The sequence below is a fragment of the Parasteatoda tepidariorum genome, chromosome 2 (genome assembly GCF_043381705.1).
Source record: "Parasteatoda tepidariorum isolate YZ-2023 chromosome 2, CAS_Ptep_4.0, whole genome shotgun sequence".
Taxonomy (NCBI): Eukaryota; Metazoa; Arthropoda; class Arachnida; order Araneae; family Theridiidae; genus Parasteatoda; species Parasteatoda tepidariorum.
Window position 1 is genome coordinate 28639684 of NC_092205.1, and position 23654 is coordinate 28663337.

General features: G+C 31.3%; 1 protein-coding gene across 3 annotated transcripts in view; it reads left to right on the plus strand.

Moving 5' to 3' along the window:
- The window catches only part of LOC107449631 (astakine), a 103230-nt gene extending 81339 nt beyond the window's left edge, over positions 1-21891 (plus strand). For 2 of the 3 annotated variants that reach the window (XM_043044034.2, XM_043044033.2), the window contains exons 3-5: positions 8658-8744; positions 16079-16154; positions 18829-21891. In XM_043044034.2, the coding sequence (XP_042899968.1) occupies positions 8682-8744; positions 16079-16154; positions 18829-19052 (363 nt within the window). In that variant the 5' untranslated portion in view covers positions 8658-8681 and the 3' untranslated portion in view covers positions 19053-21891. Of the gene's footprint in view, positions 1-632; positions 1021-8657; positions 8745-16078; positions 16155-18828 lie in introns of those variants that run through there. The other variant, XM_043044032.2, reaches the window with a different exon arrangement.
- Positions 21892-23654: the final 1763 nt, after the last annotated feature.

The following is a 23654-nucleotide window of genomic DNA, read 5'->3' on the forward strand; positions in this document are numbered from 1 at the left end:
ATTATACAATTTCTTAGAGAAAAACTGTCGAAAACATAATGACTGACCCATATCAAGGCCAGGTGTGCACAATCACATTATAGTAATTTGCATTTAAGTAGGTTAAAATAATTATTAAATGATCTCTGAAGCCGTAAAATTTTTTGGAAAGGCTTATAATTTTTGCATTTTTTTAGATTTTGAGAAGGGTAATTGAGGAAAGCTAAGCTAGCCTGTGAAAAATATAGAAAGTTTTTCGTCTCCCATAAAAATCTTAAAGTGTCAGAGCTCCTAGGAGCATAAAATGAAATTAGAATTGATACTTAATGAAAAAGTGAAAAGATTTGGCGTACAAGCAGCATTCCTTACCTCTCTTACTCTCTTTTTTTTTCTCAATAAAATAAATGAAATTTCGAGATTCAGGAATTTTTTTTTCTCTCGCAAAGAGTTGCAATCGTCTATTTTGAAATATTTCCCCGTCGAGACGTCAGACGGGGAAAACCGCAAAAAAGCAATGATTTTAAAAGTTCATCTTGCTTAAACAATGACTCATCCAATACCTCTGAATGTCCGTGCAAAGACAGACACCTCATTCCCATTTCTTAATGCCAATCACGTACTCAGATTGACTTTTATTTGCAAAACACTTTCTCTGCTTACACATTGCGAACGACGTGTTGGGTGAAACGTATACTGTTTGGTTGGGTACGCTCTCTAAAGTTTCGAACCTCAGATGAGGTGTGAAGGCCGGACCCTTGTTTGACCTTCTCAGGTGAAGTTGTCCTTCTCGCAAAAAAACCACAAGAGGGCTTTCACTTTCTCATCCTCGGCGATTCATAAAAGAGAGGTCAGTGCACTATTTGGTATCGTACATTCCGTCCTCAACCCCGGCTTTTGACGTCGCTGTGAATAAAAAATTTAAAAGCCATATACCTTTCCCAACTGGCTGCTGATGTAAACGTCTTCAAAGTTGGAGTGTCATGAACACTTAAATTAGTTGGTGTGGTGCTTATGCGTTATAAATTAAACTCGATTTCAGAGGTAAGTTTTTATAATTAATATAACGCTGATTGATAATAGCTATTATTATTCTGAGGTTTTTTCTTATTTTTACTATTTATACAATGCAGTAAATTATACATAAGTTTATGGCCATTGGTAATAAATTTTCGCAAAAATGTCTGTTTAGTAACTATAAACACACATTTTCCTAAAATACGACAGTATATTTTGAAAAAAAAAATTATTAGAAAAACTAAAAAGAAGTTTGATAATTAAATATTGCTTTATTCTGCACTGTTAAAAACATTAATAGTTTGAGGGAATGACCTCCTAATTAATTAGTTCAGACGATATTTTAAGTTGTGAAATTAAACACAAAAGCGCACTTTCTCTGAATAATAATAATAATAAAAAAAAAACATACCTTTTCTTCGACTTAGATATCTGACCCTCAAAATATAGATGTTAGTCGCAATCTGGGCAATAGGGTCCTAATAGTTTGGTCAGGAGAACTGTCGAAAATTTGAACCCCCTTATGTTAATTTCATTTTTTGTGTATTTTGTCATTTCTCTAAAACTTTTTAAGTGAATTGAAACGTTTTTGCAGCGCACAGTTATAAACACTGTCTATCCAAATAGACAAATCCAAAAGATAATTTGAAGCAAAAAATATTGTTTTGAAGTCAGTTACTATTTTATATATTTTTTATTTAATAACAGTCGAAAAATGTCTGCTTTGTAAGGTATAAAATTTTTAACATCATTTTAAAGAATATAATTTTACATGGCAAAACCCAAAATTTGAACAAAGTCAATCTTATTGTTCCTGAGAGCTTGAATTTGAAATATGCACCCTCTTTCTCAGTATGCGGAACTATTCGACCATTTGCCTTCACATTTTGTATTTTGCCAATAAAGTAACAGGCTTAAAATGACGTACAAATTTGTATGCCTTACTATTAAATAAAATAACAAAAAATAAAAAATACTTATTAAAAAATATTTTTCGCTTGGATTATCAATGGATAAACACGTTTTATAACTGTATGCAAGAATTTTTCAATGTACTTAAAAAATTCTCGAGCTATGACGAAATACGAAAGAAGTAAAATTAATATTAAGGAGTCCAAACTTTGAACCGATCTCCTGAACAAACTATTAGGACCATATTGCTTAGATTGTGTTTTTTTAAGTGGCAGAAATTCGTGGAAAAAAAGGTACGTTTGTTTAATCAGAAAAAGTGCGTTTTTGTGTTTGATTTCGTTACTTAAAATATCATCTGTACTAAATAATTAGCAAATTTGAGGTCCACACCCAGATTGAATCCTAGTACGTGAAGATGCGATCATTGGATCAAAAGTTATTCAAGGTGATTTTATTCATTGTATATATATAAACACAGTATTCTATAAGTTAAAAAAAGCTTTTTATATGACTAACTAGTTAATAATCGCTAGTTATCTAGTGAAATTGTACAGCGACTTTGTTCAAAATAACACACTCTACATCCAATGTGTATAGCACACTCCGAATAAGTTATTAGTATCAATGATTCCTAGAAGGACCATTATTTTAAATCCCGTAAGTAAAGAGCAAGTTGTAGTATTGTTTAGGTTTACAAATGCACACATTAATCTAACTCCGTTCGCATTTAATACAGCTTCATTAAGCGGAAAGTACTTAAATATTTCTTCTTTTACATTACTTAAAATTTACAAATGAAGCAGAATACCTATTTTTTTTTCTACTCTTCATAATTTAGCGTTAAAATACTAATTTATGAACATTCGTATTAAAGGAGAAATTCGCCTTTCCTGCATCAAATGCTAATGTGATGTTCTCACGAAAATTTCTTATCTCGGCGATTCAGAAGGCACTCTTCCCGAAATGCTTTGCGTTTTTCTCGAGTTGAGTAAATGTTTAGCTGCATTTCGTTTACTCGAAATATTCTAACGGCACGAACCTTGTTTGTGTATTAAAGCTAAACACCGACATGCATCTATGTTGTGTACTAGTTTTGAAAAATTACTTTCTTTTGCAAACTTATACGACTCATATTGATGCGAATAAAGCAATTGTAAATGTCATTATTTGAGCGTATAACTTTTTAAGGCAATTGGATTAAACTTTATTTAAAATACTTTAATTCATTCACGTTTTAAATACTAAATCATCCTTTTTTTAGAAATTGTTGAACCATTTTATGACTGAAATTATATCGACTTGACAAACTAATAACTTCTCAAGGCAAATTGAATGCTTCTGTTTTTTTGTTATTTGCTTTTTTCATTTATGTAGGCCTACAGTTTTGTTCTAATAGTAATGACATTCAGCGTAATATTAGTTCAAAGATAAGAAAAAGTTATTGAATATACGTTTACCTTATAACACAGTGACAGCCATAAATAAAATTAGCTGCTTCTTGAAATGAAATTTACTAGAAAAAATCATTACGATATCAAAACATGCTAAAACTATCATTATCGCCATTTTGTAAGATCAAAATTGTGTAAGACATATATTTATAATGATGAAAAGTGTACTGTAAATAAAAATATATTTTTTTCAATTGTAAGAAAATTCCGGATCAAATTAAGATATAAAGTATGGACTTCTTTAGTGCATCATCAGAAATTCCATTTTTACTTTACTATATCATAATTTTTACAGAAATATGTATTTTATAAGACTGATTAATTGATTTTACAGCAATTATTGCCATAAAAATTTCGGTATATGGGTGATCCTCACGAAATATGACAATTCACTGTCCCTTGCTCCAAGATCTAATACCATAATACTAAAATAACTTTTTTTAAAAGAAAATTAATAAATTGCATTGCTGTTAGTTTTTTAAAATGACTTTGCACTAGTATTGACTGTTTTGTATAGTTAAAAAATTTAATTGAACTTCAAAATGTAATTTTCTTGGTATGTCCCAAACAATGTTTCCAGTAATAACTAGCTTCAAAACTTCCCATAAATTTCTCAATATCCAATTTTTTTTTATCTCAACCGGTGTAAGCGTTTTTAGAATATACGCAGAGCGTATTATTTACAAAAACTTCGTTTAAAATAATATTTTCTGTCAATAATTTGCTTGTCCCAAGAAAATCAGTAATTTTCCTGGCTACTTTTATTTAGTGGTTTATAACCAAAATAAATAGAGCCAGCAATCAATATCTTATGTTAATAGATTGATTAGATACCCTCCTATAAGAGCATGTCTTGTTGCATGAATAAAGAACCAAATTTCTGGTTCAAAATCTATTTCAAAAAATGTTTCAAGATGAGTAGGTTTTTGTGTTGTCATTTTCCTGGCTTCTTGAAATTATTAATAACATAAACTACATAGATTTAACAGAATTATTTCAAGAAATCCTGTTGTTTTCTGCAGAATGTAAACGTCTTAGGACAAAATATTAAATTAAATTCAAAGTTGTATCTGATTCGCCAACAGCCTCTTTCCTGTACTGGGCCAAAAATATTTCTAAGAATCTTCCTTTCAAAAACACCAAGAGTACGCTGAGTGTCTGTGTTTAGTGTCCATGCTTCACTTGCATAGAGCAATACAGGTAGAATAAGAGTCTTATAAATTTTAATTTTGGTTTTTCGACTGATTAGGCTTGAAAAGTAAATTTAAACGAATAAATGGTTTTTTATGCCATGTTTTAAGATATCGCATGATTAACTTGCCAAATTTTAACGAATTTACAAAACTTTATCACAGATTATAAAAGCATATTTAATTGTTAATTTTACCAAAATCATAACCAAAGCACATTGGTAAAAACTACCGAGCTTTTTGGTGCTCCCATATTGCTAGAAACACGGTAAATTTAACCATATTCCCATATCATGATTTAGACCGTACCTTTTTTTTCTCAGTTTACTTTACTTTTTGTTAAAATAATGGGGCGTTAATTTTTTGGACATGCATAAAAAAAAACTCAATTGCTTTTTTAAAAACACTTTCTCACAGTCAAATATAACTTATCAATTCATTTGTTTAAGATATTATCAAATAATCGTCATATTTAAATTTTATACTCATATTTTTTTATTTATTAGCATTAAGACGCTGTTAATATTTTTTTTTAAAAATTGAAAAAATTTAAAAAAAAAACTTCGTTAACATCATTGATGTTCAAAATAGACTCTTTAGGTAGAAAAAAAAATAATGATTCAAAAGTATTTAAGAAAAATTGTTTTGCAATGACACAAATTTATGTCACTTGACCAAATTACAACTTTATTCAAAATTTTTACAGTGAATTAAATGCAAACTTGATTGTTTTGTTAGAGTTTAAATTCTTAACCTGTGTTATACTCTCCCCATTTCAGAACTGCCCTTAAAAGTCGTTCTCGCCAAAATCTAATATTCCGTTCCAATAAAGAAGTAGGGATACGAAGCTGTCTTTAATACGATGGCGACATTTCCTTCAATACATTGACTAGTGGATGACAATATTCTAAATTAGAGATGGCACTCCTTCATTATGTCCCGGATATAGCCCCCTGGATACACTGTCCAATAAGGGACACCTCTCTCAAGATTGAAGAGACCTCCCTTTTATTGGTCTGCAAAAGTATTAAATATTAATCGAGAAATTATGTCCCAAACACTTATCAAAATTGATTTGAGCAGAACATTCTTCGGGGTGGAATGAAGCGACCGATATCGATAAATATTTCAACCTTTTACATCTAGAATAAATTTAATTCGTATTTAACTAGTTCTGTGCATACATTTAAGGGTTATAAGTTGCTGTATTTCATAGATTTGTTTTAAGCAAAACAGTAGTTAGCTGTAGTCTGTATTATTATATCATATTAACTCAGTTTGCTCAGAGCGCAAAAAACGGGCCATCCTGAATAACCTTTGATCTAATGATCTGATCTTCATGTTCTAGGACTTGTTCTTAATGGTTCAAGGGAGTGTTTTCAAATGTGCTAAATAATTAGCGCAGACGTGGTTTTAAGTTACGAAATCAGACTCAAAATAATAGCTTTTCTGAACAAACATGCTTGTTTTTGATGGATTCGAATTTCTGACCCTCAAACTATAGGGGGTAATCGCAATCTAGAAAATATGGTCCCCATAGTTTGTCTAGGAGAGCAGTCCAAAGTTTGGACCCCTTAATGTTAATTTTATTTTCTGCATGTTTCGCCATATCGCGAGAACTTTTTAAGCGAATTGAAAAAAAATTTTATACATTGTAAAATTGGTTGATGCAAAGATGCATCCATGCAAAATATCAATTTTATTAAATACTTATTATTTTTATTATTTTATTTTACAGTAGTCAAAAATTCTTTTGAATTGTAAGGTAATTCAATTTTCTATGTAATTTTAAAGAATGTAACTTTACTTGGCAATATACAAAATTTGAGCAAAATCTGTCGAATAGTTCCTTAGAAATCAAATTTTAAATAAATCATATTTTTGCAATTGTACGGAGTTTAAACTTTGGATCGCTTTCCTGGCCTAACTATTGGTACCATATTTTCCAGATTGTAACGACCACCCTTACTTTAAAGGTTAGAGATCCGAATCCGTCGAAGAAAAAGTAAGTTTATTTATAGAAAGTACGTTTTTGTGTCTGATTTTGTAACTTAAAATATTGCCTGAGATAATTAATTAGGATATTTGAGACAACCCCTTCGAATCATTTAAATTAAGTCCTAGAACGTGAAGATCCAATCATTAGATCAAAAAGTTATTCAGGGTGGTCCATTTATTAATTTATTTTTTGCACACTGTGCGCCATGCATAATGAAAACAGAGTGGTGACTAAAATAGTGAGTATTTTTCTTTTAAGAAAAAGTCTTGTCATGAGAATATTATATTGAAATAATTTGTTCATTTTCTTACACACGAAAAGAAAGAAGCTATTTTAAATTTCACACCTAACTCAGATTTAACACTAGAAAGACCAAAATACTTATATTGTCCGAAAGCAGTCAAAATGACTGCATTGTGAAAGAATAACTGATGTATAAAGAAATTTGTTTAAAATTATTTTTTAATATTTTTGATATTATTTTCAGTTATATAGCAAGTTATTAGAAAATATTAACAATAAAAAAAAATTATTTGTTGTACAAAAAGTCATAAAATTCTAAGAAATTGTGTCATCATTGTTTTTCTAATTGAAATTAAAAAGCAGTCAAAATGATTTCCTTGGACAATCTAGTGTTAAAAGGCGTGAGATAATAAATATGTAATATAATAGTTTTTAAAGATCAGCAATTTATATATTTAGTTTAGTTTAAAGGAATCATTCCATCTCAACAAGGTGACCCACTTTTTTTTAATAAATAAAAATTTTGCTTGGTTACCAGTCTCACCTCAGTACGCTGAGCACAAAAGTTTAGTACCTTTTTATGAAGTTACACACGAAAATCATATGAAAAGACAATCATTGTAGTGAGTTCAAAAACGAAAATTAATTTGCGAACCCTAACATGGAAGGCTGATAGGTATTGTTCCATAAAGTGAGAGATATTTTGAAATTTAACTTGTATTTCAGTTTAATAAGTAATAGTTACAATGTAAGTCCTTTAAATACTGTAAACATATGTATGAAATGCCAACCAAATTTCTTAATAATTTGTTATTTATATTAATGTGACTTACCCACTATTCGCTGCACTCAACAACCCCGGAGTTACTTTCGCAGCTCCTTTCGGATTGCTTCGCACTTCTAAATTACTTCACAAGATCATTGTATTTTTGTATTTTTTTCAAATTTGTGTGTATGCTCTGTTTTAAAATGTAGTTCTGAAACTTAGCATCCTGTCATATGCATATACATTAAGATTCCATGTAAACAAAATTATAAATTTCAACTTTTGATTACACAACTTATTCATTATTCTTGCATAAACTCATAGTGTCTGTATATTGTAATATAAGCTGGTGGAATGAATTAAACCAAAATAACGTATGAAAAAATAAAAGTCGATCTTTGTTTGTAAAACGCATCTCTCTCCGGCATTGAAGTAGCAACGTGACTGCGGCGATAAACTGCCGATAGGACGCAAGTTCATGCGGAAACAGCAGCACAGATTATTAATGCTTTGAAGTAGCATCATTAAAGCTGCAATATAGCTCTAAGTTAATATTGAACCTGTGTAACTTAATAATTATAGCATAAATATAGAACAGTTAGTTTATATTAACTGCTCGCTTTTGATTTTTCCTTTCTGCCCAGTTTACAGTTCAATATGTTTCAGCTCTTGGTTGCCCATGCGGAAAAAATTGTCATTCAGAAATTTGTGGTACCATGTACGTTGCTTATAATTGCTCATTCATTCGGTATTTCAATTTTCAGTTCATTATTGCTAACACGAAAAAGACATTTTAACGGTGTTTGAACAATATACTATTTATTTAATACGATAAATTATATCAAATTCACCTGCACTTACAATGCATTTGAAGCTGACCTACGTAAACCAGTGCAATTTATTTTAGCCTATAGATTTACGCTAAAATAAACGATATGAAAAATATTGAATTTTTTCTATTCCTCTCGAATTATAACTGACTAAAATGCATTTCTAATAATAAAACTGTTCATTATCGTTGATTTGATTTGCTTTAATGAATAGCTGATAAAATTTCTGATTTAATATATCTGAAAATGCTTACAATTGTTTTCTTTTTTCAGAAAATTATCACATTAAGTTTCAACATGGGCACTCCTGTTCATATGTATGCATTCCTCGCTGCTATGCTAGTATGCTGTTTCTCTCAAGTAAGTCCCCTTTTTAAATACTCTGAATGCTCTAATGACAATAATGCATAAATAATGCTATAATAATGCATAAATTTTCGAGGAAACTGGGCTGGCTCCGAAAGGATAACTCTCTTTTGATACAGGCAATTCACTCTGTTGTTAAACTAAGAAAAAAAAGTAAATTTACAGAGACAAGGCACTCAAGGTGCCAATACTCTTTATCATAAAAATTTACGATATAAAAAATGGAAACATGCACAGGGGAATGTGTTCACTGTAAAAAAAATTTTAAATCAAATTAAGTTAAAAAGTACTGGAACTCAGGGTGCTGGGAAATTTTACCATAAAATCCATTTTTGCCGAAGCATGTTACGGTACAAAAATTTGATATACCGTTTTCACAGTAATAATTACCGTAAAATCACCGAATCACTTTATTTAAATAAATACTACTGTAGAAATTGTGATATACCCCTTTACGATAAAAATGGATTTTACGGATAATGCACCCAAATACTTTATAACGTAATTTAATGCGATTTTTTTTTATGGTGTATTCAACCATAACAAAGATTCCATACAGAAAAACATGCTTCAAACTCGGAGTTTTCTTTCCCTCAGATCATCCTGCCAACATTATTATTATGGTTCTAGAAACAAATGAACAGAAACTTTCAAAAAATCAGTCATGATGTCAAATCAGACTTGGAAAAAGCTCATCTTCTAATGAAGCTGAGTTCTAATTTCCTTGTATCGTTGAACTGTAAAAGACAGTTTACAGTCTGAATTTCCCAAATTTTTTGCAGTGTAAGTCAAAATCCTAACAAATGGTTGCCTTATTTGTATGTTGCACCCGGCTGCACAGAAATGACCTAAGTCGCTAACTGATCATGGATTAGCGATAGATTAATTTCGCGTCTTTCCTCTCCAAATGTAATGTTAATTCAGGTTAGCTTTATTTAAAGCATTCTTCACAAAGAGGAATATTCCTCAATGTTTGACTAGTGTGAGCTACATCTTCGAATATTAGACTACATCCACGAAATTAATGCTATTTATGGCAAAATGGACGGAATGGATTCTTTCACAAAAGTTCAGGAAAGCAAACTAATCCAAGAAGTTACAAAACTATAACAAAAAAGAAACTTTCCATATTTATGCAATTTCTGAAACTTTCAAAGCACCAACTTTCGTTTTCGACCATCTGTATCTCTCTATCTCCATGGTCACCGTCTCAGGAGGGCAAAGAAATACTCCATTGAACTGTTATTTCAAGACTAAACTGCCACAAATTCATATTATTGCTTAATATACACTCTCAGAAATAAGCACTCACTTTTGACGATTCAGCAATAATTGAGATGTATTTCGTTAATTTTGCGAATCATTTCGTCACGAAATTGCGTGATTTGCGATGAAACGCGAAGTCTCAATTATATGACGAAAACGTTTCCTCTACTCGGAACCTCATCGCCTTGTATTGTGGGTAATTGCTAACTGGAATGACGAAACTAGAATGAAAACTAGATGATCGAAACTAGAATGGAGAAATCTTTCTTTTCTTTTGACGAAATTCCCTTCCTCGAGGAGGTGGCGAGTTTTATTTCGTCACTTTAACGAAATATTCACTCGGAGCATGTACAAGAATACGCGGTTTCGTCAAAAGTGAAGAAAGTTTCGTGAAATTTGAGTATTAATTTTTTTACAGTGTAAAAACACTAACTGTTATGAAAGTTGAAATAGGTAAATCGAATCATCAATGTAATTCAAATGATTCTAATCAGTTCATTGGAGTAAAAGGATTCCAGTATGATGATTCGACCAATCAATAATGATGAACCAAATGATACTGATGATGATGTAGGACGATGAACTGAACCCTAAACACAGATAATTTTTAATCTTACGCAGTATAATCAGTTATTAACATATACTTCCAATAATAAATTGATTCAATTTTAAAACATAGTGAAATTGAATTTCTAAGTATATATTTTGTTCTGTGCTCAAACAAATATTTAAAATAGCGAGACAAATAATTCAATGTGATGTTCTACTATACCCCAGAAGGAATTGCAAAATATTTTATTTGCATTGCTAAGCGTGTTCTTAATAAATAATATGTAAATCAACCAATTTTTTTATGTTTCTTAAAAATTTACTTTGAATAAAATACATCTGCTTTATTTTTATAAAGGTGGCCTATAACTAACAACCTCGAAAAAACAAATTGACAGCCTTATATTTTTTTCACTTTTTTCACTGTCACTGTGCAAGTGGAAAAATAAACCCCATTTCGGAAGAAGAAATAAATAAATCGAAAACTTCGAGAACTTTCGAATCTCTCGGGTAAAAGCGCAGGCGATTTGTTTGTCAGACACACTCCCATTTTTTTACATTTCCCCGTCTTGCCTTGAATTTTCAAATACCAGTAACACTTTGAAGTTAGCTTTTTTTTTCTTTCCTTCAGTGCGAAAAATTTTATCTTGTTAAAAACAACTAAATTAGAATCGCATTGAGCAATTTTGTCTACATAAATTGAAATTTAAATAACGTTTCGGAATGCTACGAAAGACAGTTGTTTTTTTGTTTTTTTAATCATTCACTTTTTCTTACCCCGTTAGTTCGAATGTAACATTTATTTTCAAAAATTTAAACAGATTTTAATGTTCCATTTAGATTGACAGAAATTAAACATATTAGCGCATCATAGCAAAGACTATTGCTCAACCACTCCAAGGGCTTTTAATTTATGGTATAATCTGAAAATATAATTCCATGCACATTAGTGAGTTAGTCAAGATTCGCTACCAATTTTTAGGTAGCCCACGTATAATCTGATTAACTGTACTAAAAAGTTCACCTGAGATAGACAGACAGAAATTAAATACATTAGCAAATCAAATCAAAGAATACGTTCATCCATTATGGCTTTATTTTCGGTTTACGGTATAATCTGAAAATATATTTTCATACATATGAGGGAGACAGTCAAGATTTGTAACCAATGTTTAGATAGCCTACATATAATCTAATTAACTTCACTTAAAAGTTCACTTGCCTACGACAGCAACAAAGAGTTCACGTGAGCAAAATAATTCAAAATATAGTTCGCAGTTCAGGAATATGTGATTTTTGTTTGTAAGGCCAAACCTAAATTTAAAATAGGTAGGCAAAACTCTATTTAAGGAATGAGAGTCAACTTCAACTTAAAATATATATACCGCAGGAATCCTTGTTTTTTTAAAATAAGAATTCACTCAAAACAAAAACAAACAAACTGAGATTCGGATTGTAAGGAATATTTACCAGAGTAGTCTCTCTTTGAACTCTTTGACGCACAATTTTTATTAAACATATTTTTCAAACTTTTTCATGATTATGCATTAATTTAGGTCAAAGCAAGTGAAAATATTATATTTCCCATTTCAATAATTTATGGTTAGGATAGGTATGTCTTCTTCTACGTAAAAGGAAAAATCTTCCTAACACGGCTCACTTCCAAAGAATAATTTTTTAATTTTGCATTTATTTGCTGATTTAAGAGAAACAGTTATTCACAATTACAATTCTTTTTAATATATAAAATCAATTAATGATAAATTAAGCGTAAAAGGTAAAATCTTCCAAACACGGCTCACTTCCAAACAATAATTTTTTAATTTTGCACTTATTTGCTGATGTAAGAGAAACAGTTATTCACAATTACAATTCTTTTAATATATAAAATCACTTAATGATAAATTTTTGAATATGAATGAAAAAAATTCAAACTACTTTTCATGAATTTCATATTTTAGTACAAATATAATACCGATCTAACATATCTAACCGTTAGATATGCCGATCTAATAATCTGACCGGTTATTTTAGTAACTATTATTCTTTTTTTTTAATTAAGAAATACCAAAACGTATTTTTGCTTATAATTAGAGAACCAGAAAAAATTATATTAAAGGCACACCGGTGTCCCATCTACATCAAAGCATTAGAGACTCGAATTTCGAAGAACTGTCTTCCAGTCATCAATCAATAAGTGCCTGTTTTAAAATGAAATAACATTTCAAAAAACTTATTTTATTTGTCATATCAATAAATGTATTAAAAAACTTTGATGCCAGTTCTCTTTTCTTCAGTCAACAAATAATACTTCGAGAAAAAAAACTAAATTCAAACAAAAATCCATTCCTTTTTTCAAAAATCACTCTCAGGCAGTGCCATTCTCTTTGATATCTAAACAAAGGTAATTGAAGTTGGCAAATTTTCAAAAATTCATCGGTATTTTCATTCTTGTGTCAACTTAACTTTGATTTTGTGTTCAATTTGCCGTGAAACATATTTTATTCAATTTGTATTTCAAAGAAACTTTTTAAAGAACTCTCGTGGAAAATTGACTTCGAATTGACAAAGATTATGTTTTGGTGTATAAGTAAAGGCGACTGCGTCGTACATTATGAACGATGCATTTAAAAAACAAACAAAAAATATGTAAATATGCTTTTATATCTTTGATTGTTTCGATAAATTATTTTCATGTTTTAAATAAAAAGATAAATTCTTTGTGTGTTTTTTTTATGCTCTTCACTTAACTTAACGAAACTAAAGTTATCTGACTTTGAAATGGGTGTTTTTAAGAATGATAAAAACGCAAAATATCTCTAAATATACCTTTAAATATGTCAGTGCAACTGAATAGAAGAACTTAATTTTTTTTTGAATCAAACATAAAATGATCGGGTTGAAAAAAGTAAAGCACCAAGATCAACTCTACGAAATCATTCATAAAACTGAAAGACGTATACAGACCAAATTAATAAAAAAAATAATAGTTCGCATATTTTTATTATTTATTATTATTTGTTGTCCTTTTTCGGCGGCTGAACGCTCTTAAATTAAGAAAAATGCATTCTTAGAAGTCCACCTCATTCTAAATAAAGATTAACTGGTTACAGTCACTGGTCGAGGGCAAGTCATGATATTCAAAATTTACCACACTCAAGAAATTGTCTATTGTGCTTATTCTTCAAGAAGGGGGAAGCGTAACTAACATCCCAAAACAGCTCATTTTCTTACGAATTTGTAATAGACAAAAATTTACATAATTTCATCGCATTTTCAAATTTTCCGCTTTATAAAGTTGATTAATAAGTGCCGTGAATAGCTCACATATACATTATCGACTCGGCTTAATTGACAGTTAGTACGTAACTTTAAATCTTTTTGTACTCTTTATTTATTATTTTTAGTTTATGTATTTATTATTTTTAGTTTATTTATTTATTATTTTCAGTTATTTATTATTTTCAGTTATTTTTTAGACAGTATTTTATAATGCTGATTTGAGAGTCGAGATTTAACTGTACTATTCCGTTTCAGATCGTCATAAAAAATCATCAAACTATTATTGATGCCGGTAATGCTTAATTTCGGTGATAAGTTCTGTGATAATAACTGCCTAATAATAACACGATAATAACCGTGATAATAACACGAGCTACAAGGAGGCCTCAATCTATGATTTATTTTATAAGAAGATTCCCATAAAAAAAGATTATAATTCAAAATAACTCACAAGCCAACTGACAAGCTGGTAGCTTGACCCATTACAAGTGTCCTGTTAGAGGAGTAGGATTTGCGTGAATTTAAAAGAACCTTGGGGTATTTTAGGGGAATAACATATGTGATCAAAATCAACTAGTACGTGTATGAAAACCTTTAAAGTTTTGGCTCATTTCAGAATCTTGTGGAATAGAGAATGAGCATTCTAGTAGAAATTTTCTCACTGTCCAGAAATAGCTGTTCGAAATTAATTACCCACACTTCATTTTATTTTCAAATGGAAAAAAAGTACTACAGAGCTTATTGAATTTTTAGACCAACCTTGCCCTATGTCACACAAAAATTTAGAATTTTCTAAAGCACTTCTTACTCAGGTAGTTACATGAAAAATGTATGAAAAATTAATGAATATTTCTCAACACGCTTGCATAACCATCGTTTTGATACGTCTCTCCGAAGGATTGTTATTAAGGATATGTATTGCTATTTTCTTTATATTGCTGTCCTTCAGAGATCGTCCTTTACGAATCAGATCTGCAACCTCTTAACTTTAGAAGGCAGGCTAATTTTGTGAAATATTTTTATAAACTTTCCAGTTTAGACCAAGGCAATTTAACTACTATTTATCTAAATAATTGAACCTGCAATCAAAGGCTAAAGAAAAACAGTACTTTTAGTCATGTTAAATTACAACTGTTAATTGCTGAAAATATTGAACCTCATTATCTTCACTGCAATCTCAGTACTTGCTTGGATCTTTCCAATGTTAGTTTCCATGAAAGCCTCCCTACCATGCTTGATAAGAAAGACTGCGTGCCTGACTTCCTCAGACAATTGTCCCTGGAAATCATCAATAAAATCCCTCCAAACGACTTCAAAATATACTCTGATGGCAGTAAAATGGATAGACAGATAGGCAGTGGAGTGTTTATTGAAACACCTCGAGAGAACTACACTCTTCATCAACGCAACCCCGATTCTTGTTCCGTCTTTCGAAGCAAACTAATTGCAATCGACAGGGGACTAAAGAAAATCTTGAGTGAAGGGCACTTTGGAAATACTTGGATACTATCTGACTGCCGTAGTTCAATTCAACACCTCAAAAATTGGGCTCTCATTGGAGATAAAACCAGTTTTTCGATGTTACAAACAGTAAAGTTTATTTCCCAGCAGGATGAAGTCTACTTTCAACGAATCCCGTCCCACGTTGATATCCACGGAAACGATTGGTTGACACTCTTGTTAAGAAGGGACTGGACCATCCAGTCCCCTCCAACTCAGAGCTTACATACCTTGAACCTTTCGCAAGGCAAAAGCCCCAGAATAAACAAAAGTGGCTGTTTCCACCTATTCACTTCTGGTATAGAGCAAAAAGACCAGGACTCTCTCTATCTCTTCTTGGTGACAGGCAGACCAACACTTGCTTATCCCGACAGACCAGTGGACACCCGAAAAGCCTCACATTTTCTGCTAATCAACAGATTTTTCCTCTTTTCCCCAAATGCCAACAAAACCAGGCATCACCTGAGCACATCTTGAACTGTTTAGGGCTGAACTGGAGCGACATTCATTCCTCTCCCCTTTTAGCTTCGGACTTCCTAAATGTGAACTGATTTATTGACAGCCAGCAGATGGGAATTAGCAACAACAACATTGCTATTTTCTAGACATAATTTTGTGTAATGAAATTATATACAAATGAATAAGTTGCTATAATTTTACAGCATCCTCTATTGTATTATTTTGAAACGATATAATTTGCTTAATTGATTGTTAATCTTTATTATTTTCAGGTGAGCAGTTATACATTGGCAACGTCAGAATGCCGATCTCAAGCAGATTGTGGTCCAGGGGAGTGCTGTGTACTTGGTAAGTTTTGTTTAATTATTTTTTTAATCGTTTGTGTGAAAATGGAGCGAGCCACAACATCATTTCCTCTTTTACTCGTTTTTTTTAACCAAAAGACACGTATGAACTATTTAAGTTTCAAAAAATAAATTTAAATATTAATTTTAGTTTCTTTCTCTCATAATTTCCTTTCTCTAAAAGCAAATTTTGTTTGCTTTCATTTTCGTTGATCTCAATTGTCTATAGTTTCATGAAGCAATCCATAGTATTTAAACTTAAGCGAGATATTTGAAAGTGTCCCCATACGAAATTTATTGTGAATCCCTTACGAATTCATAGTATAAAAACAATTCCCTCTTTTCCTAATCGTTAAAAAAATTTTAAAAAAAAGACCTTTTTGTTCTTAACGTAAAATTTTCAGTTTCGTTTCAAATTATCAACAAAAAATCTCATTTAATTAAATTTCTATGGAACGTGCCTCTAACAGTATTCTTTTTATGTGAAGTGACTTACTTTTGTTGATGCATCGTTATGAGTGAAGTACATTAAAAACTAAACCAACTAAATATGTGCTTTAATGAATAAGTACAGAATCATTATCACCCGAAACAGTAGTTTTCATTTTGCACAAACAGCTCATCTTTTGACTTAATTGCTTTTCGTGAGATCGTCAATGCACCCTCTCTCTTTTGATCCACTTTCGAAAATCTTCTCGATTTTATGGGCGTCGTCCAAAAAATATATTTTCTGGAAGGGATCCTCTTAAAAGCAAGCAAGCGGCCCCTTTGAATTATTAATTATCCTCTCTGTTTCATTCTTTCGCAAATAGGGGATAATTATTCTTAGAGCGATAACTTCATTAAAGAGAGAGAAAACTCATTAATTGGCGGGTGTATCGTTAGAAACTTGGCGATTAAGAATAGTTTGTCGATCAATGTGTGTGTAATAAGAGAAGAAGGATTTTGATGGAAGGGGCTGACACGACCACATGTTCAGTTCCACCAACTAGAGATTTATTTTCTGTTCGGGAAGGGGGAGTTCTGTGTGAACGAGAAAGCGGAATGAATAGGTAAAGAGATGCCATGCATAGCTTCGAGATGATAATGACGCGTGTCTTGTTTATGAACGGTTTTAAAATAGATGGGTATTCAACTTTAATAAATGATTATAAGATAGGAACGTCTCACTTCGCTTTTCAACGGCGAAAAAAGCATAACTCAATGGAGAATACTTTTAAGCGTCCTGCAGTCAGTTTGTTTCGCTGTTTTTTGAAGCTCCGTCGCCAAGGAAAATAAAAAAGCCAAAGTTTAAGTGCCGCCCTGCACTGCGATGATTGTAAAGTATATATATAATCTTATCGTGAAGAATTAATTATCTGGGCTTTGAAAAAGATAAGTAACTTAAATATTATAAAGTTATTAAACTTTTATAAAAGTCGCCAATTTGGTGATATTTTTCCACCTAGCTGAAATTAATTTTAATCACTGCCTTATTCTCAGTTTTACCAAATTTTTATGAGACCAAATAATGCAGCATATGAGTAAGTTTTTAAATATTAAAAAATTAGATCACAAACACTTTTCATTTTCACAAAACTGAGGCTTTCCTCCATATTGACATCTTGTGCTAGTTTCAAAATAAGCATAGACAGAGCTGGCTTTAGATAGGTTAAACTTGACTAAACAGTCGTGAGTAACATTTGCAAACTCCCAGCACTTATAAAAGTAGCATATAATTCGCAAAAAACATCATTTGATATTACGATGAAGCCTTCTGAAAACAGCTTTAAGGCGTCGTTCAATCCTCGGTTGGAGAGATTGAGATCGTGAATTCAATCCTGATAGCTGTCAGAACAGTAACAGTAGTAGGAGCCGACTAAATAATAGTAGTGTGAAAGTTTAGAGAGAGAGATACCAGCTCAAGCTTCGTTCACGTCGTTTGACCAGGGTCAAAATGACCTGGCATTATGACCATGGCCATTAAAATATAAAGTTCTGGAAAACGGGCTAGGTGCTCGGCTGTAGTTGGGTGATGAGTTGAAAACGTTTTTATGAAGGTTATTAGTTTTTTTATGAATTCAAAAACATTGAATCATGAATTCTAGTGCACAAATGCAACAACACTGATAGATATTAAGGCTGAAAGTTCAATTTTTGACCTTAAAATTTAATATTAATCTTAAATTTAAAAAACTTAAACAAATGTTTGTGACCATTTTGAAATCTCACTGGAAGCTTAAAAATTTTAAACACGACCCATTTCTTTCCTCCTTAAAATGTTTCCTTTAAATTTCTCCTTATTTTTTATCTCCTTTTCTTTATTGATCACAATAATTTAGGTCAAAAATATTTTTAATTTTTTTTTCATTTTGGGAATCTGAATTATGAGCTCCATATTAGTAATTTACAGATGAAATGAAGTCTAACCAAAATTATATCATTTAAACGTTATAAATGAATTATTCTATAAACCGAAGGAAAAAAAATATTAATTCAGCTGAATAGTACAGGGATATAATAATAATATAGTATTTGACCAAGGCGATTATACGATAGGTTGAAAAAAATTGACATTCGGTATCGGTGGCAGAATAGGCTGAACACAGAATAGTAAATGATATTCAGAGTTTTAGAACATTAAAATTTTTTTAAAGTCGTTTGCCATTTCAATAAAAAATCGTCTGTTGTTATTTCAGGTATGATGCGATACAGCATGGCGCAGTGTATGCCTCTGGGTCAAGTGGAGGATTACTGCAGGGATGACAACCCGCCTGAGAATCGTACCCTGTACTATCCGAATGGCGAACCCGTAGAAGTGTACGAGATATACACGCACGTCTGTCCATGCGACGAATCTCTGCAGTGCACCGACAATTTTTGTGCGATGGATGAATCCTACGAGAACAATTATCTCTACTAACACAACTCATCTGTTTTCGTATCATTTTTATTTATTTTGATGAATCGAGTGAAATACAATGCATTATAGACTATGGGCCGAAGCCATTTATCCTTTCGTTCGTATTCATTCGAATGAACTTTTTTTAATTAATAAAAACTGCGTCATAATACTTCTGAAGTTTTGAAGTATCACATTATTCTTAAAAAAAAAATACCAACTATTTTTAATAATATTTCATTACGTGAGCGACCAATTATCTAATAGAAATGCTCATTTTACATCACACTTAAAATAAATTTTAAAGTTACATTCATGCCTTGTGAGTGCATCTATGAAAAAAAAAGTTGGACTCAACTATTTAAGCATCAAAATCAACCGAAAAATGTTATTACATACAAATATCTAGATCAATTGGTTGGTTAAACTTACAAATTAGGAATTATTGAAGAGCTTACCCACTGCACGCATACGGTAAAATAAAAAGCCGCATATAAAAATAAAAAGCCGCGAAAGTTTTTTAATAGAGTACACCATATGTGGTTAATTGTTTTTAAAATCCAGACTGTGTTGACAGAATATAAATATTTAGACTAATTTTTGATTTTGAGCATTCGGCCCACAGCCTATTTTTCTATGATTATGCTTGATGGTATTTGTATAACCGAAAAAGTAATGTGCTTTTTGGAGCCAGCTTCAAATTTTTTTCAACTTTTGAAGAGTTCGTCGTTTAGCGGTTAACGGTCGCTAGTAGTTTAACTGTTGGGTTTTCGATTTGTTCTATTCATAGTTTCAACATGACGTCATTATTTTTAATTGATTATTAATTTCTTCATTAATTTAAATATTTCTCTCAGAAAATTAAACTTCAGATAACAAAAGTTAAACTCTTAGAGAATAATAAAATACAATTCACGATTTTTTCAAACTTAAGGAACATTCCTACTAAATGTAGTTTAATCGTTCTACTTTAAATGCATCAATCAAATTCTTAATTTCTAAATATATATTTGATATGAATTTTTACTTTGATGAAAAAATGTCCCAAAATATATTGTTGGAGCAGTATGGAAAATAACTTGTATCAAAATGAAAAGCTTATTTAAAAAAAGTCATTAAAGAGAAGGAAAAAATATATCCACTCTACTCTAAAGATGACAACCGATTAAACTATTCATTTTGTTTACGAACAGCATCATCAAAACAATTTGGAGCGGCTGCCAAAAGCTCCGTGTCGGGGAACAGGTATCTTATACAATAAAAATTGAACATTATAAAAAAATATCGTTACTTTTTTGTTGTTGAAATGTGACGCATTAATAATGTCATTATTGTCTATAACGTCTTATTGTCTATTAACGCGGTATTACTTCGAATGGATAAAATCTCTTTTATACTTGATAGATATTAAAATAGCATTGAGATTCGAACATTTGTCTGAAATTTTGCCTATAAACTTTGCACAATAGAAAACCTGCATTACTGTATTCTACGGACCGCCTTCTATGAACTAGAGATTAAAGCAGACTTTTGTTTAAACTGAGTAGAATAAGTTCCTTAACACAGACAGAAAATCAAGCAACTGAAAAATAAGAATGTGCAAAACTTCTTCATTCAATTTAAACAGAAGTTTAGAAGTTTTTAGTTCACGCATTAAGTGCAAACTATTGTCTGTGCACTAAATACTCAAAATAGAAAGAAAGAGACACTCTAAATAACTTTTATTCCAAAGTTTGGATTTTCAGAAAAAAGAATCACACTTAATGGTTCACGAGGGGGACCTTAAATATGCTAATTAATCAGTGCAGATGTCATTTTAAGTTAAGTTACCTAAATAAATTAAGTTAATTTTGCTTTTGTATCTGATTTTGTAACTTAAAATATACTCCAGCAATTAAGAAGTCCTAGTTCGTGCAAATCCAGTCATTAGAACGAAAGTTATTTACGCTGTTTCGTAGTTTTTTTTCTTTTGTTTACTGTGCATTAGATTTGTAATAGTACAAATAATCATTGAGATTTGCAAGTTATACGAAATATGTCGCATATAATGTAAATCAGCATATCCCTAAGAAAGGAAAGTGCCATAAAAATGTTTCACTACATCAAATTCTATTTCACATCTTTTTTAAATTTACAGTAAGGACCAAGTTAACTAGATTTTCGAATATTAAATGAGTAATCTTTTGTTTTCAACTGAACTGGATCCTTGCAATTCTCTATCTCTTGCAAAGCAATATAATTTAGTCTTGATCGAGCAGTTTTCTCCGATCTTTACAAAGTCGCAATTTGTAATGCACCATTAAGTAGAAGGAATAGTCATATTGCATTTCCAAATTGTTGTTGTAGATAAAATACCTAAAAACAATTGTACGAGAATAAATTGCTTTATGCTACGCTACGCTGTCTTTCAGTAGTTCGAATATTCCATTAATTACTTTCAAAAAATTTAGTTCCAAATTTAACAATTTTATTTTCAGAAAATTCTTAGCATATAGGAAAAACAAACTGTAGATAGTTCACCACGACAACAGTGAATTCTGCTGTCAATTACGGATTTAAAATCCTCTGAGCTATGTTGTGTGTCATTTTATTGATGTACGATAAATAGCATTCATGAACACATTATGTTTAAAAAAACTCTGATGTTTTATTAGTATCATATCGAATATTAAAAAGCCATATACTATATATATATCATGTGTATATAAATTCATTTGTGGTTGTTCCATTTCATAGCTATGTAATATGCGACCTGTGTTTCGCCAAACCATGACATGATGTGTGGCCTGGTGCCCATATAATATATGTTTCATTTGTGTTGATATTTGTCATTAATAAAAAAAAACATTTATGATATGAAGTGGTATTTTTCTTTCATTTCGTAAACGAACATTCAATTAAGTTGGATCATTCTTTATCATCCTATAGTTATAGTCCCGCAGTGGACTGATCGTTAAGACGCGGTTCCCCGCACATCACCGAAGCCAAGCATCACTTGCTGCGGTCAGTGTGCGGGTGGGTGACCACTTGGATTATTCTGCGCAGGTACTGAGGGTATGCGGTATCGTTCCTCGTTAAACTGTTCTGCCGTAAAGTGCTCGACTTCACGTGCAGGTCGTCGAGCTACCGAAAAGGGAGTGCAATCCCCTCTGCAGAGGACCAAAATTGCGTTGGCATGTGTTCGGATCATCCTCAGGGATTTTTCCCTCACCGCCGCCTATGGCCCATTGTGCAGCTCTAGTGCGACGTAAATTAACTACAAAAACCTATAGTTACAATTAATCAAAAAAAAAATACAGACTGTTGTTGTTACTCATGCCACCAAACAATCAGCAAGCCTGCTTGAAATCAAGCGAATTTTACAAACAGATGTTGCGTTTCTTGTTTTTCAGTAGCTCCATCTATGGCCAAGAATATGACCTCAGCCACAGCGAGAATCCATTCCTACTTCATTCGTAATCCCACCAGATCTTAATTTCGACTTCTACCAGAAAACAATCAATCTCCAATTCAGTACCCCCAGAGGTATTGATTTGTTATGGTAACTTGAAGAACTTTGCGACACCGACAGATTAAGTGGACCCCAGTCACTATTTAATATTCGAGGATTTTCACGAACATGAGCCCAACGTCCTACTACCAACCAGGCTATCCCGGCCTTTAAATACAGTCTAATCGCGCTATAATGAACCCGAGATGCTGAAAATGTTTTTATTGGTCTCGTCCAAACTGCTGTTTAATGCAATCTTAAACATACATAATAAACAACTGAGAAATTGGGAGTGAGAGTCAATGTGATACGTTTAAATGTATAGAAATGTAACTTACAATTAAAAATGGAATAGTGCATAGTTAAAGGCATGTTTAAAATAAGTTATTTCACAGGATTTACTAATACGAGTTCTTCTAAAAAACAGGCACAGGGAAGAGCAAATTGTTTGCACAGAAATAAATCTTTTTTTACAACCTTTTTTTTTTAAAAAAAAAGACGAAATCCAGAAGATAAACATTTTAAAAGATTCCAAAAATGACGAAATTGAACAAAATAAGCATATAAAAAATTCGTTATAGGGTGACAAGCACTTGGTCACTTGGAAAATATTTTAAATGTTATTTAATATCTTGATTAAATTATGCATATGATATTGCTTAAACATGAAGTTTTTATAAGCGTTTATTTGTGCATAATTCAAAATTAATATCATTTGAGAGACGTTAAAATGCAAAATATTCTATGAGTGTTCTATGCTTACTCTTAAGTGTTCGAACAATTGTGGCATGTCAGAAGAATAGTATATGAGAATAATTCCTTTTACAAGCAATTTTTGATAAATTTGACACAAAGCAATTTAAATCGGCAGGATCTATTTTAAACAATTAGACCGAAAATAATGTGCACATTTTCCAGAAAAAATAAGTAAAATAAATTTCAGATTCCTTTTTAAATAACAGCATTCCTCAGGATTTATTTAAAATAGTTTTAGTGAAGGGAAAAATAAAACTTTAATCTCAAGAATCCATATTGAAAATATACTCTAAACATTTTTCACTTAAAAAGTTAAAATAACATTTCAACGTCGGAAAAATCTTTTGTAAGGATGTTTTCTTCGAATAGATAACTCT